The sequence below is a fragment of the Primulina eburnea genome, chromosome 8 (assembly GCF_022965805.1).
Source record: "Primulina eburnea isolate SZY01 chromosome 8, ASM2296580v1, whole genome shotgun sequence".
In the NCBI taxonomy this organism is placed as follows: Eukaryota; Viridiplantae; Streptophyta; class Magnoliopsida; order Lamiales; family Gesneriaceae; genus Primulina; species Primulina eburnea.
In genome coordinates, this window is record NC_133108.1 from 36,906,739 (window position 1) to 36,922,887 (window position 16,149).

The window sequence follows — 16,149 nt, forward strand, 5'->3', positions numbered from 1 at the left end:
ACAATATGATGAAAAAAAGCTTGTATAAATGACAATAGGTGCTTGGAAACTTCTTGAAAGAGTTTGACAAGTTCACATAATCAGAGAGTTATTTTGAGCAGCCAATCAAATAAAGTAAGACACAAAAAATGGTAAGTCCAAATTTTCTTCAAGGCTCTGAAGTAAGGATTTGACGGTGTGTGTATGTGAATTTCAATGAAATGGATAATCATAGAAAACACAATAAACTCAATAGACATAATGTGACATCTGGTACACCGATAATATCCATGTTCCATTGATAAATATTGTGACGATTACCTCTGGTCATTCGCTCATACCGCCAGCACTGTCCAATATTAAACCATCGTAGCTGAAGGGAAACATATTTTTTGAACAGAAAAAAAGATGGAGATCAAAATCTGGAACCTGTACCTGGATACAAAAATCAGTACATACACACAAATATTCTTTGGACATTTTACATAAAAGTTAAAAATTAGTCATGGTACCAAAAACTTAGATTTGCTAAATAATGTTGTATTATAACTTACATTTCTGTAACACAAGCCTTAACAAAGAAGGAGTAAGTTCTGGCCTTAATTCAACTCTTGGCTTTCGCCGATCTTCAAAGCAGTAAAACTTAATCCATAAAGAAAAATAAGATACTTGAGTGTCACCTTCCAGTTTTACTTGCATTTGGTCATCATTGCTCCATTTCATATCCACATCTTTCTATAAATTGAATGGTGCAAAATAAATGCACAAACAAAAAATATACATGGTGTCTGATCTCCTCCCCAGCTTTCCATAAGAACAATGGTTCTGATTCTAGAACTGGAAAATCAATCTCTTCGAAGCCAAATGATCTTGCAACCTAAAACATCCAACAGTCCCTTACCACTTTGAGGCAACAATTTAAATTATAAAACAAAACTTCTTATCTTCTTGAAAAACAATAAACGAACATGTACCAAAGATTGCATACAAAGGATAACTGCTGAAGTGATAAAATGTATTAGGAACAAGAGACAGTTGGGGAGAAAAGAAGAAAAACTTTTCATTATTATATTTCTTAATCGCACTTGAAGGCAACTTACAATATATATGAGAAATGTAAAATAAGCATATAAAAAATGAGAATAAGAAATACTAAAACGTGGTTCTCTTATAGAAGCGTGTTTTCCAGTTGCGTCCTTGAGGAGTGAAATGATCCACACTATCTCATAGGTAACACTAGCCATGGCTCGATATTCCGCTTCTGAAGATGATCGAGAGACCGTCTGTTGTTTCTTGGGTTTCCAGGATACCAAAGAATCTTCAAGGAACACACAAAATCGGTAACAAGTCTACGAGTGTCAGGGCATGCTACCCAATGGAATTAGAGAAGGAATTAATTGGAAGGTCATTAGAGGAGGCATAGAATAACCCTTGACCAACGGTCCCTTTGATGTATCAAAGTACGTTGTACACCACAACTAGATGTGCTAGTCTAGGCTTGGCAACATATTGACTCAATTTGTTAACGGCATATGGCAAATCTGGGCGAGTGTGAGATATATGAGTCTACCAATAATTCTTTTATACTGAGAATAATCTTCGAGCAAGGCATTGTCCTCTTGACTCATTTGAGAACCAAAATCCATAGAAGTGGAACGAGGCTTGCCCCCAAGCATACCTGAATCAATGAGGAGTTGAAGAGCATAATGACACTGACAAATGGAAATGCCCCGAGTAGATCGCGCAACCTCAATGCCAAGAAAGTATTTTACGTTGCCCAAATCTTTTAGTTTGAACTGGCCATTCAGGAAGACTTTTACATTGACAGCTTCTTCTTCACTGTTGGTGGCAATGACAATGTCATCGACGTATACAAGTAAGGCCAGAAATATGCTGCTCTGAGCTCGAACAAACAATGAACTATCAGCAAGTGACTGAGTAAAACCAATCTGAAGAAGAATGGATGATAATATTTCGAACCACTGACGCGAGGCTTGCTTAAAGCGATCCAATTACTTGTGCAATCTACACACTAGCTGTGATGGTAAAGGCTCCCCTTGTCGTTGTTATCCGAGAGGCAATGACATATAGACTTCCTCATGTAGGTAACCATGTAGAAAACATTTTTGACATCAAGCTGTATCAAACACCATCCACGGGCATTTGCCACGGCTAATAAAGTTTTGATTGTCACAAGTTTAGCAATGGGAGAAAAAATTTCGAAATAATCAATACCCTCATGATGTGTAAACCATTTGGCAACAAGGTGAGCTTTATACCGTTCTTTGTGAGCCATTGGCCTGAAACTTGGCCTTGTATACCCATTTATAGGAAACTACAAAGAAACAATGGACCATGTAGCATTACGTTCGAGTGCTTGTAATTCTTCATCCATAGCCTATCTCCATTCCGGCTGGACAACAGCTTGAGCAAATGTTTGTGGTTCAATGATGGAAGATATGTTATGAATAAAAGCCCAATGTTGTTGTGACAGCCTGTTTGAAGTGAGAACAGAGGATAATGGGTGGGCGATGGATTAAGAGAGGCCAGTAGAGGTAGTGGCATAACACTGGTAATCACGAAAGTGAGTTGGGGGTAGTGATAGGGCGGCGTGAGCGAATGGACTCACGGAATTGTGATGGTGATGATGGAACTAACTGAGAGTAAATTAAAACATAATTATGGGACAAAAAAGATATTATGCAACACCAAATGCATTGATAAGCATACGGTTCCAATATGTGAAACATGTATTGTGAGGCCATTAGGTAGTGTGAATGTGGAGCGAAAACTTGTATAAGAGTGGAAAGAGTACAACGAACATCAAAGATGATGTGTTGCTCCATTGTCTAATACCCAGCTTCTCTGTGACAGTAAACCAGAATCAAAGGACAAGGAATATATACCATTGAAGCACGAAACCGAAGGCTCATTGTGTTGTGGAGTCGTAGTGGATCCAGGATTATGCTGAAGCTGAGAACTTATGATTATAATAAGTTGATTGCATTGCTCTTGATTCAATGAAGTCTCCCAAGTGCTGGAAGCTAAGTCGTTTGTAAGTCCACGAGCCTGGTTTGCATGTGCTTTGCTTGGATATTGTTTGCTCTTGTACTTAGAATGACTAGGTGGATAACCATGTAATTTATAACACTTATCCACAGTATGTCAAACCCCATCACAGTGAGAGCACACAAGCTTATCATACTTGTTCCCTTTGACATTCAAGAAGGACTTAACAGCAGCGACATTCGGTGAGCGTGACACTGGTGTATTTGAATCAATTTGGAAAGAAATACTCTCTTGTTGTATGGAGAGTTGTCTCTCCTCTTGCACAACCAATGAGAAGGTCTTTGAAATGATAGGGATAGGATCCATTATTAGGATTTTTTGCGCGAATTTGAGCATATGACTCATTCAAACCCACTAAAAATTGCATAACACATTCTTAATTCTGAAAATTCATCCAATCTTTCATTGAGCCACAATTGAACAAGGAAACTAGTTGGAAGTCCTTAAAATCGTCCCAGAGTGTCCTTAAGCGAGTGTAGTAAGTAATCACATCCATCGATCCTTGGTGCATATATAGACTTGTCAAATTGGGTTAGGCCCATCGGATCGACCCGTCCCACTATAAAAATTGAACGGGTTGGGTTGATAAAATAGCAGCCCGTTTGGAGGCGGACCAAATGGGTTGAGCCCGTTTGGGTTTCGGGTCAAGACAGGTCGGGCCCAAACGGGGAGGGTTTAAGTTTTAAGTAAAAATTAGATAAGTTTCATGCGCCTCCATGTCTTAAAACAAATATATTGATAATTTGCTCTTAGAATAAATATACATAAAAAAATAAAAATAGAGAAATTTATAGATATATATAAAGAAAACAAAAGAGAATAAATTCATGTAAATTGTATTCATGAATCTTAAAATTATTTTTAAGCATAACAGTTGTTTGTGAACCCAAGAGCGGTTTCGTTTGAAATCCGAAGAGTTGCAGTGAAATTTTGTGGACCCGACGGAGGTTTGCTAATTATGTGTATTGTTGAATACATAACATTTTTAAAATTTACAACCGTATCTTTCCTCGACTTATGTTCTCTTACATGTCTCAATCTTCATGTTTGGTTTAAACACTTTACTTTTTATGGATTATGTTGTAGGCTTTCTTAATTTCTTATTTCAATATTTTTAAGTATTTTATGAAATGACTGAAATATATTTTTCTTGTGTTTACTGCGATATTGTTTAGCATTTTTTTCTTAAAAAAAATAAGCGGGTCGGCCCGCCTAACCCGCGGCCCAAGGCGGGTTGGACTGGGTTGACCATTTAGAGGCCCGCCGAAATGGCAGGCTGGCCCGCCCCACCCCGCCCCGCCTAATGGCTGGTTGCGACGAGTTGCAGGCTGGCCCGCCCCGTCAATCCGTTTTGACATGTCTATCGGCGCAATCCACTCAACAGCTTCTTAACCTGAAAAATTCGTTGTGCATTGCTATGGTGGAACCTATTGCGTGAGTCAATCCATCTTTCATAGGCAGTCAGTAAGTACATCAAGCTATTAGCTATTTCCTTATCAACAGAGTTAAAAATCCACGAAATCACCATGGAATTGCAGCGTAGCCAAGCTCCAAAAAAGAGATCGTCCAGATGTGGACATTGAATTGAATTATCCACGAAACCGTGCTTATTTTTTGTTGTAAGCGCCATGGACATCTCTCGGTTCCATGTGTTGTAATTTCTTCCAGAAAGCGGATGCGAGACAAGAATCAAGCTAGGATGATCATCATTCAGCAAAAAAAATGGACTGTCGGAATTGTTAATAGCAATGTGATTTCCCGATCCAATCGTCGCATGATTTGGAGCCTGATTTGCTTGATTTTCCTTCGCCATGGGGAGGCATGTGCACCTTTATTGCTCTGATACCATTTAGGAACAAGAGACACAGTTGGGTAGAAAAGAAGAAAAACCTTTCATTATTATTTTTCTTAATCGAGCCTGAAGGTAACTTACATTATATATGAGAAAGGTAAAATAAAGCATATCAAAAATGAGAATAAGAAATACTAAAACGTGGTTCCCTTATAGAAGCATGTTTCTCAATTGCTTTTTATATAATATTCAATAAAATGCTCTACAAGGCTGTTTTTTATCCAGTTTCTCTCTGTTTCTGTGAAGTACCCAAGTTCGAAGGAGGGGGAGCGACTAAAGTGGAGCGGACGGTTCCAGCAATATCCAATTCTGTTGATGATGCCGAAGTGAACTGGGCTCTAAATAATCGGAGTTAAGGAAAAATATCGAGGAAAGATGGGGATGCGGTGGCAGAGGGAACGGAGGACGGCGGCAGGGTGGTGGCTATTTTGTCATTGCCTTTTGGTTTTATGCTACTAATTTCATAAATGAAACAAATCAACATTTAGCACCAAATTCTCGGTCTTCTCCAATCCAAAATTCTATTTTAAAGCAATTCGATTTTAAAATAGTGAAATTTATGCACCAAATATTTCATCTCCAACCCATATAGAAAATTAGTACTTTTCGAGCCTGAGATCTCCAAGCCACTCGGCAAATGTTATTCGATTTGCCGGCATTGAAAGCTTCTTCAATACGACTCCAAAATCGATATTTGGATTGGTTTATAACGATGATAGGATTTGCAAAATGTCAAGATAAACATGACACATAAGTTTATCTTCTTCAATAGCGTAGTTATTTTGTCGGAAAATAGAGTCCATTGAATTTCTTTGAGCCTGAGATAGTAGTGTTCGAGCCTGAGATCGTTCGAGGAAAGATTTTCAAGTTCAACTCCATTAATTTTCAAGATCTGTTACTCGATTGAGAACATTCATTTTTGTGAAATTTGCTGTTACAAAATATGATATTTGATTAGAAAATTGAGAGTAAATTTAAATCATTTTTTATAACTCGGGAGGCCTACAATTTCATTTGAGATCTTTGAAAGATACCCATATAACTTGATGAAATTATTTTGATATTTGATTTCTGATAGAGATATCGATATTAACATTAGAATAATAAAATTTACTCGACATTTGGGAGAGACGAAAAAAGGAAACTGGAGAAGTCTCTTCAATATAGGTCTGGAGCTCAAAAGAGAAAAATGAATAAAGGAAAGTGACATTAATTCAAATTCAAGCTGTGTATGGGAGAACCTATGGGTTCATTTGTAAATCAAGAATTTTCATTGCAAACACAAATAAAAACCCTGATTATAAAGATTGACGTTCAAAGATCTTATTGTCAACGTTATTTTTATTTTAATTCCTAGCTATTATTTAATCCATGCGCATTATTTGTATTTTACATGCACGGAATCACATGTTCATGCAGTACTATTCAAGGCTTCGCTTCATTTTGCATGTAGGCTAGAGCTTCTTGTGCAGTGTAGCAGCACCTACAGTACCCTCCATGGTAATTCTGACCACAGCAGCCCCACCGGCACCTTCCTCCTCCGCCCCATCCGCCGCCGCCGCCGCCACCACCCCATCCGCCGCCGCCTCCTTCCCATGGACCCCATCCTCCACCACCATATCCTCCTCCACGCCCACCCCAATATCCGCCGCCACCATATCCTCCTCCACGTCCACCCCAATATCCCCCACCGCCATACCACTTCTGATCACCTGCTTGACTTGCTTCCTCAGCTGCATCCACGAGGTACAAGATACTCATATCAACACTGAGTATAACTCGCAATATAGCTAAACTAAATAGGAAAAATATACTGAATTGTTATACATAAACTGATAGTGCAGAAAGGCAGCCTGCAGGAGCTGTGTTGAAACGAACAGTACTAATAAGTCAAAGATTCAAAAAGCAACCTAGATTTTTTTATATTTTTGTCTGAGTTACTATTCAGAGTTAGCAAATTAAATAATATTACCATAGATCTCATGAAATCAAATTTAAGACACTCTTCTGTAGTGTAGAAATATATATAGGCGAGTTGATTTACTTGTATTTAGTTCAAGAGCTACAAAGACCAAGTTCTCAACAGTAGAGGCTACTGAAAAAATTAAGATTTAACGACGCTTTTACTTACACTTTTTCTCATCTTGATTTGCGACAGATGAGATGAGAAGAACTGCGCAAAGGGTAGCCAGAAAAATGAAAGCTTTGATATTCATTTTCTCAAGAGACTATTCTTAGTGAAGTAAATCAAATTCTAGAAGATGGGAATACATAAAAGTTAACTCAAGAGCTCTATTTATATATAGATCGTGAATATGGAATCCAGAAAACAAGAACCAATCCCTGCCTGTATTTTCCAGAAACAGATAATTATGTATTAAAAATTCAATGTGTATTGTTTGCAGTTGGAGGTTTCTTGGATCATGTCATGAAAATTTCAATGTCCCGAGTGTCTATTTAATTTAGTTCCATTTGCAGGATCGAACTCCCTAGGTTAGACTTAGAATAAACGGCGGGAAGAAGACAGGTTTGCTGGTGATAGTTACAATTTCTATCTTGGGAAAATGGTGATATTACATATGATGTTTGACTCGCGACTTTGGAGTGCAAGATCTAAGGGCTTTTTAAATAAATATTATAAATTAAAAAAAAAATTAGAAATATAACAGATTTTAAAATTTTAAAAAAATATGATAAGGTGGGGTTTGTAACCCCGCTTCATTGAGGAGTCGGGGTCTCTGCTAATTGTGTTTTTCGAGGAGTCGGGGTTTAAGAACCCGACTCCTTGATCGCTACAGTAACCACCGCGAATTCCGGGACAAATGTCTGATTGAAATATATTCATTGAATCCTCTTTTGTTTTTTTTATGCTTTCTTCCCACTATATATGTATAACTTACATGAATAATAATTCATTCGTATTGAAATTGATAAAGATGCATTTGGCGATGATGTGGTAGTGTATTTTATAGCTGAATGTTGGTTATATATAAAGGTATTTTTTCTTCAACATTTTGTTTCAATTTTATTTACATGTACTAATTTATCTCTTTATTTAAAATAAATTTTGGTGCTCTGTAAAAAAATCCGAACAAGTTAGATGAAGCATTTTTTTCTCCTATGATCTATAAGTGAAGCTTTTATAGATGTTTATTATTTTCTACATGATTTTCTTATTGTTGATATTGTATTATTTATATGTAGTGTGTAATATTGTTTAAAGAAAATGAGTGCAATGGTTAATTTATTAAAAAAAAACTTGTTTTTTTTTTCTCTAAAATCCATCACTTTAAATATAATGAAAATTTTGACTAAATGAGAAATAATTTTGTGATTTTTATTAAATTTCAGGTATGTGATTTTTATTAAAAAACTTGATTTTACAAATACTAATTTATCTCTTTGTTTAAACTTAATTTGCAAAGTTAGACGAAGTATTTTTGTTTTCTATACTCTGTAAGTGAAATTTTATAGATGCTTATTAATTCTACATGATTATCTTATTGTTGATATTGTATTATTTATATGTTGTGTGTGATATATTTAATAAAATGACGACAATGTTTAATTTATTAAAATGAACTTTTTCTTTCCTCTAAAATCAATCACTTTACGATCATGGTTAATTTATTCAGAATTTCATAGTTTTATAACATATGTTGTGTTGTGATTAATTATAATTATATTCACGTAACACAGAAAATGGACACTATATCAGTGGCGTTATATGTCAATGGTTATGTAGTTGCACAACAAGGAACTGTGGAATACAGCAAGCCTGCTGTGAAGATGATGATGGTACCATGTTCCATAACTTATTCTGATTTGATGAAGAGATTGTATAAAAAGTTAAATATTAACAGCAAGGAATTTATGTTGAAGTTGGCAGCCAAATATGCCTACATGGAGATGACGCATAGAATAGAGTTTCAACTTTGTATCGAAGATGACGATAATTTACATTTTATGACATCTCAGATTGACCTGTGGTGTTTACATTTGTATATTGAGTCTGAGTCGGTACAAAATAATGTTTGTTCCAATGCTCTAGAAGCCTACATCCCATGTATTACACAAGGATTTAGTACAATGGGCTTCGATGATGGAGGAGGCACTTCAAATGTTGTTGTGGGTGAAGATGAACAGCCAAATAATTGGGATCGATATGTGAATAATCATGTGGTTGAACAAACCATTCCATGGGCAGATGATGGGCGTAGATGGGAGTCTAGTGCAAGAAGAAGGTGTAATCCGTATGAAATTACTCTGTACACATCATATGATGAACAAACGAGATGTGATTTCTTTATGGATAGTTACCACGATGAGGATATTGATGAAGATTCACCTTCCAACGATTTTGGAGATGGTAATGTCGATGAAAATGATGGTAATAATGCATTTGAACGTGATGTCGGTTATTCACAAGTTCCAAATTAGGGTACATCATCTCAAGCATGGAGGCAAGGTACGGTGCCTGACAATATTCAAGCGGATAGGTCGATAATCTGTGAAGATCCACCATTTTTCAGCCAAGTGTACGATGAGCAAATTCCAGATTCTACAGATCTCCCATATGCAAGTCGCACGACCTTTTACAACCCTGAAAGAGGCGATTTGTGCATCAACATGATATTCAAAGACAAAAAAGAACTGATTGCCACTGTCAAGGACTACTCTGTTAGGGTCGCACGACGTGAGTACCGTGTCGTCCAAAGCTCACCGACGTTCTGGAAAGTTTGCTGCAAAAATAAGTCTTCAACTATGCCATGTCATTGGGGTCTTCGAGCATCGCTCAAGGTGAAGTCGGGCTATTGGAAAATCACTAAGTATGGAGGGTCACATACGTGTATCTCTAGTCATGTCGGCCTTGACCATCATAACATGGACATGAACATGGTGGCAAACACTCTTGTGGGTATAGTTCGTTGTGACCCTTCATACGAAATCAAATATGTAATGCAACTGATTAAGGACAAATTTGGGTACAATATTTCGTATCACAAGGCATGGCATAGCTTGAGGCGATCTGTTGAGAATGTTTATGGAACATGGGAAAGTTCTGTTCGACGACTACCGAGATATATGGGCGCCCTCGTGAAGCACAATCCAGGCTCTATCGTTGAGTGGAACCATATTGATACGTATAACCCAACAGTGAAGATTTTGAACTATGTGTTTTGGGCATTCAGACCGTGCATAGATGGGTTTGAACATTGTCGTACGGTTATTAGCATTGACGGAACCCACTTATATACCAAGTACAAGTAAAAAATGTTGATGGCAGTGGGATTGGATGCAAACAATCAGGTGTTGCCATTGGCTTTTTCGATTGTTGATGAAGAGACGTACGACTCATGGAAATGGTTTCTTGATAATCTAAGCAAACATGTCATTCGTGGGGCTAGAGGTATATGTCTTATCTCTGATAGGCATCGGACTATTGTAAACGCTGTGGATGATGTACCAGATTTCAAACCTCCTCGTGGAGTACATCGTTTTTGTTTCTGCCATGTATGCTCAAACTTCAACAATCAGTTTAAGAATGTTCATTTGAAAGATCTTTGTTGGCGAGGGGGCACTCAACATCAGATACGTAAGTTTGATGCCACAATGGATGCAATTAAAAACCTTAACCCGAATGCGTATCGATATTTGTGTGGGATTCCACGTGAGAAGTGGACGATGGCCCATGATGGTGGATGGCGTCGTGGTGTGATGACGACAAATATGTCCGAGTGTTTGAATGGTGTGTTGAAGGGTGCAAGACGTCTTCCTATTTCAGCAATTGTGCAGTTAACAATTGGACGTTGTGTAAAATATTTCTTCGATCGTAAGGAAAGAATTACCTATATGGTGGCAAACAACCAACCGTGGCCTGATTTTGCATTCCACAAATACGAGAAATGGTCAATCAAATCAAGCAATCACAGTGTTAGCAGATACGAAATCAGTGACAAATCTGCATCTGTAGTAACACGAGGACGACTAGGACATAATGAACATGTACAAGTTGTTAACTTGAGTACTCGTGATTGCTCTTGCGGAAAATGGACAATTTTCGGAATACCTTGCTCTCATGCCATATGTACAGCAAAGTGGTACGGTTTGGACCCGATGGAATTAATGCAGCCGTGTTTTAGTATGCACCGATACGTTAAAACATATGAAGGAAAATTTATCCCAATACCAGATGAAGGATATTGGGATGACGCTGAATTTGAATTAAACCATAACCAATGTCGACGTGAAAAACGAAGAGCTGGTAGACATAGAACATCAAGGATACATAATGAGATGGATCGACCAACAACAAGAGAGAGACATGCTTATGCACGTGGTGGTACATCATAACAATGGAGTTTCATGTGTTGTTTATCATAATAATATTAAGATTTGTGTTGCAAGTGAAGTGTGGTTACGTGTATTACGAATGTGTAATATCAACAGTTTTTAAATAATTGTAGTTGTTATTTTGGCTGTAATTGATGTTTGATTTTTTACTTTGACTATTGATATTTTATTCTGTCAATAAATTTATATCATGTTATATGATTTATATAAGTATAAAAATATGAAATAAAAATATGATATAAATTTATATCATGTTATATGCACCGATATATCATATTATTTTCAAATAAAAATATCATAACACATCCAAAATACAAATACCAAAATAAAACAACAAACTACAATTGACGAGAATATGAAATCGACATGCATAGAGGATATACTAATACTAGTAGTAATAGAAATGGCTAGTGCCACAACCACGTGGTATACGCACTCGTAGACTTCTTCGCAAGTTCAACTGTTCTGCTTCCATATCCGTATTATGTTCTGTCTCCGTATTGTGTTCTCTGTTTAAACCATATGGATCATTAGCAGATGATGTGGCAGAAAATCCATGGAATGGAATCGGTGAAGTCAAATAGTTTGGACGCACTTCATGATTAAACGAGCGCACTTCATCATCAAACTGTCGATGGTCAGAATTTAGTAGATCAGTGAATGATAACACTGTTAGCAACGTACGGAGTGTGAAAACCGTATTGCATTGATGGGCGATAGTCAACATTAGACATTGTTGATGGTCTATGTGACGTTCCAGACATGTCATGACCACGTGATAACCCACGCATGCAATGTCCATGTGAAGTGGCAGTGACATCGAATCCATGTGGTCTACGATGTTGCTGTGAACCAGATGAGCTACTAGAACCCGATTCACGTCGTCGACGACGGCTACATTCCTCACGATTTTGAAACGAATTTCTACGTGGTATATCATGTTGCACTTCTTCTTCATTAGATACCTTATTCAGTGCATCACGAAGATGTGAACCAATTCTCCAATCATCTTGAATGGCTTCCTCAAGTGCCTCCCTCGATTGTTCATGTACGCTAAGCCCTCTGAATTGATTTGTGAGTGTGGTTGCTTCCTCGTCCTATGTAGCACAAATCATATCAATTAAGAAAACATTAGAAAATAAGTACAAATAATTTACTTTGATAAATTTGCATTAACACTAACCACAATGGCTCGGAAATATGCTTGTCCACTGAAGTAACCAATTCCTTCGCTATTTGGAGAAATGAATCGTATAGTGATGTTGTCGTACCATTTCTTATATTGATAGTCCACCATCATGTGTCCAGAGACGAGCATATTCTCCACGATATGTGTTTCCTTATTTTTCCATATCTCAATCAGACCACTATGAAATTCTTTCCAATCAAAATTACGATGTCCTACTCGGGACAAGTTGTGTAGATCATCCCCATCAGTTGCGGGTTCTGGAATTCGTTGTCGCATTCCAAATTGACGCAACACCCGATTTGAACGGTACATTTCCACAATATCAAAACAAATTAGAGGGCATACACATCGCCATATTTCCCCTTGATGTCCTGTGATGAATGCTTGCACATCGAGCGCTTCGAAATTGTAAACAGTCCAATTAAACTGCAATTAATAAAAAAATGTAAAATCAATATGAGTGTTAATTGAATGTTAGTATTAATATTGATGAATATTGATTGATAAACACCTGACCATCTTCCATAAGATAAAGTATCTCACGTATAATACGTACTGAGTGGGTAGATGTATGAGTATGACTAAAATGACGAGCCCACCTAAACAAACAAACAAAAGTAATTTCAAATATTTTTGTAACTCAAATGCTAAATTGATTTGAAAAAATTTACCTTGCACCATAAGGAGCAATTGGAAGAATTGTATCATAGTCGTTATCATTTACATCGGGGGCTGCAGGAACAATATGGCAAAAACCATGTACATCAGGACTAAGCGATGTCATCATGCTCCATGCCCAAACCTGCATTAAAGAAAGCACCATTAACAAAGGCCTACAAATTATTTTTGGCTTACAAAAATTGTGAAATTATTATAGACAATATAATAAAGCTACCTGTAAGATCAACAAAGGCCCACAAATTATTTTCCTCCCTATAATTGATGATTTACATAACTCGCGATACAGGAAGGATAATACACCGCTTCCCCAACTATACCTACTCGCCCGTAGAATATTAAGAAGTAGCTGCAAATACATAAGACTCACAACACCACCACGAGAATCAGGGAACATGCATCCTCCAATTACCATCAGGGCAATACATCGAGTCTATTGCACCACCTCCAAGTCTGAACTGTCGTTGTCAATCTGATTTTCTATGCAGTGTGTGTCTAAAACAGATATCGATAAGCGTCCTCCAGTCACTAAAGATGCAGTGGGTGCAAAACCTAGTAACTCGACACATTTTTTACGCCATTCTTCAGCTGTGTGACTCATGCCGGTTCCCGTTACAGGTTGACCCTTAATATTCAAACCACATATTATTTCAACATCCTGGAGTGTGACGGTGGCCTCACCAACACGTAGGTGGAATGTATGAGTCTCACGTCTCCACCTCTCAACTAAAGCTGTAATTAGATGGTTATCAATAGGTCGAAAGCCACATCGGAGAACACCATATAACCCCATCTCATTCAAGAGGGTCAGAACACGATTGTGAATTAAGCCATAACTATAAAGTTTCGAAATTCGGTTATCCGATCGTCTGACTTCTGAAATGGTATCGATGTTATCGCTTGATATTGTTCTTGAGATATGAGTCTCCTGCAAGTGAAGGACACTAGGGTCGACCGGTTTGATATATGCCCCCATCTTGTAAAAAATAACAAGAATAATTTATTATTAATTAGAAATAATAATATTCCTTCAAAAAAATAGAAATAATAATACAAATTTATAATTATATTTTTAAAATTACAATATTTTTTTAAGTCCAAAAAGCTAATAAAACATTATTTTGTTATATTTTTACAATTAATATATTTTTTAAGTGTACAAAAATTAAATTTATTTTAGGAAAGTTCAGTATATTTATGTTATGAGAAAAATGCTATAATATTTTTTATATATATTTACTTAAAAATATTTGAATATTATCATTTATGATACAAAAAAATGAGTATACTATTTAATATTTTAAATATATAAACAATATTTTTAATATTATTAATGAAAAGTTTACTATTAGAAAATTTTCACGTATATATGTATATCAAATTAGTATTTATTTCGTATAACCAATTTATTTTTTTCAAACTTATCATTAAAAGCTTTGTAATTATAAAACATTTCTCTCAATCGATTTTGATAGAATTTTTTTTAAAAAAGATTATAAATAATTATTTGATCTTAGAAAAATTTTGTATTATAAATACTAATATCTTTTTGACTATTTATACAATTTATATTTATTATGTTTAGAAAGGATATATAATAATGAATAGATATTTAGTTAGAAAAATCATATACTGATAAATATTCATATACTGATAAATATATGACAAAAAAAAGTTAAATTATAATTCAAATGTCGGTTAAAATTTGCTACAAGATTTTTATTTTATAATATTTATAAACATTTTTATACTTAAAATTTAATTAATATCACAAAATTATTTTTAATTTGCTCAAAATTTTCATTCTACTGAAAACTAATTGAATAAAAAAAGTTTTTAAAATTTATCAGATTGTATCTAAATTATATTTAATATCCTAATTCTCCAAACTAGTTAATATTCAACAATTAAATTTTGATTACTATAATTTTTCAAGGCATTCGTATCCGTTTTAACATTAATATTTGTCATCATTAAAAAATTTTAACATCTTAAATTGTATTATTTACAAAGTATGAATGATATAACACTAAACATAACAATGTCATGATAAATTTAATTAAAAATATTAACAATTGTTGTTTAATAAAAAAATCACTTACTTTGTTGACGAGGAACTCCAAATTATTGATTTTTCAAAAAAATTTATACCAGCAAAAGAAAAAAAAACTAAGCTTCTTGTTAGTTCATCATAAATACAAAGTAAAGAATAAAAAAAATTGGTGTTGAAGAAGAAAAATAGATTGAAATAAGAAAAAAAAATATAGAAAAGAAGAAAAAACTTGCATGCACCTTAGAAGAAGAACATGAGGGAAAGGAATGATAAAAGCAAGCAATTACATGTTCGAGCATCACTGATATTGCAAGTTGAATTCAATATAGATTCACGGGTGTTCAATTTGGCTATCACGGGTGTTCAATTTGGCTTTATCAGATACATTTGTCATACAAAATGACAAAAAAAAAAAAATCAACACTAATCAATTGTAAGAAGTTGTCGGAAAAAAAAAAAAGAGGAGGAGTCGGGGTCTCAAACCTCGACTCCTCGAAAAACACAATTAGCAGTCGGGGTCTCAGACCCCGACTCTTCAATGAAGCGGGGTTACAAACCCCACCTTATCATATTTTTTTAAAATTTTAAAATCTGTTATATTTTGAAATTTTTTTAATTTATAATATTTATTTAAAAAGATTTAATAAGAGACCCCGACTCTTCAATGAAGTGGGGTTACAAACCCCACCTTATCATATTTTTTAAAATTTTAAAATCTGTTATATTTTGAAATTTTTTTAATTTATAATATTTATTTAAAAAGATTTAATCTTATGTAGTTATATACGTATACAAACATATATATAAAAATATATTATATACTTAATTGATTAAGATTTATTATATTTCTGTTGCTCCAGAGTGGTGTCATAAATGATATATATAATTTGTATTTTGAAATTTGTTTAATGGCATTGTGAAAGAAACACTAGTTAATTATCATATGAGATTAATTGGTTTACCATGTAAGTTTAT

At 35.2% G+C, this 16,149-nt stretch overlaps 3 protein-coding genes across 3 annotated transcripts; 1 reads left to right on the forward strand and 2 right to left on the reverse strand.

The window, feature by feature from the left end:
- Positions 1-4,408: 4,408 nt before the first annotated feature.
- On the reverse strand, positions 4,409-4,861 carry LOC140839231 (uncharacterized). The gene has a single exon (XM_073205870.1). It carries the CDS (start codon positions 4,859-4,861, stop codon positions 4,409-4,411), a length of 453 nt encoding a protein of 150 aa, XP_073061971.1.
- A 5,319-nt stretch (positions 4,862-10,180) lies between these two features.
- LOC140839232 (uncharacterized) lies at positions 10,181-11,254 on the forward strand. The gene has a single exon (XM_073205871.1). It carries the CDS (start codon positions 10,181-10,183, stop codon positions 11,252-11,254), a length of 1,074 nt encoding a protein of 357 aa, XP_073061972.1.
- Positions 11,255-12,609: 1,355 nt separating this feature from the next.
- On the reverse strand, positions 12,610-13,914 carry LOC140839233 (serine/threonine-protein phosphatase 7 long form homolog). Its single transcript, XM_073205872.1, has 6 exons — positions 13,567-13,914; positions 13,339-13,470; positions 13,115-13,245; positions 12,955-13,042; positions 12,738-12,869; positions 12,610-12,621 (listed from the first exon to the last, which is right to left on the reverse strand). Exons 1-6 carry the CDS (start codon positions 13,912-13,914, stop codon positions 12,610-12,612), a joined length of 843 nt encoding a protein of 280 aa, XP_073061973.1.
- Between the last annotated feature and the right edge of the window lie 2,235 nt (positions 13,915-16,149).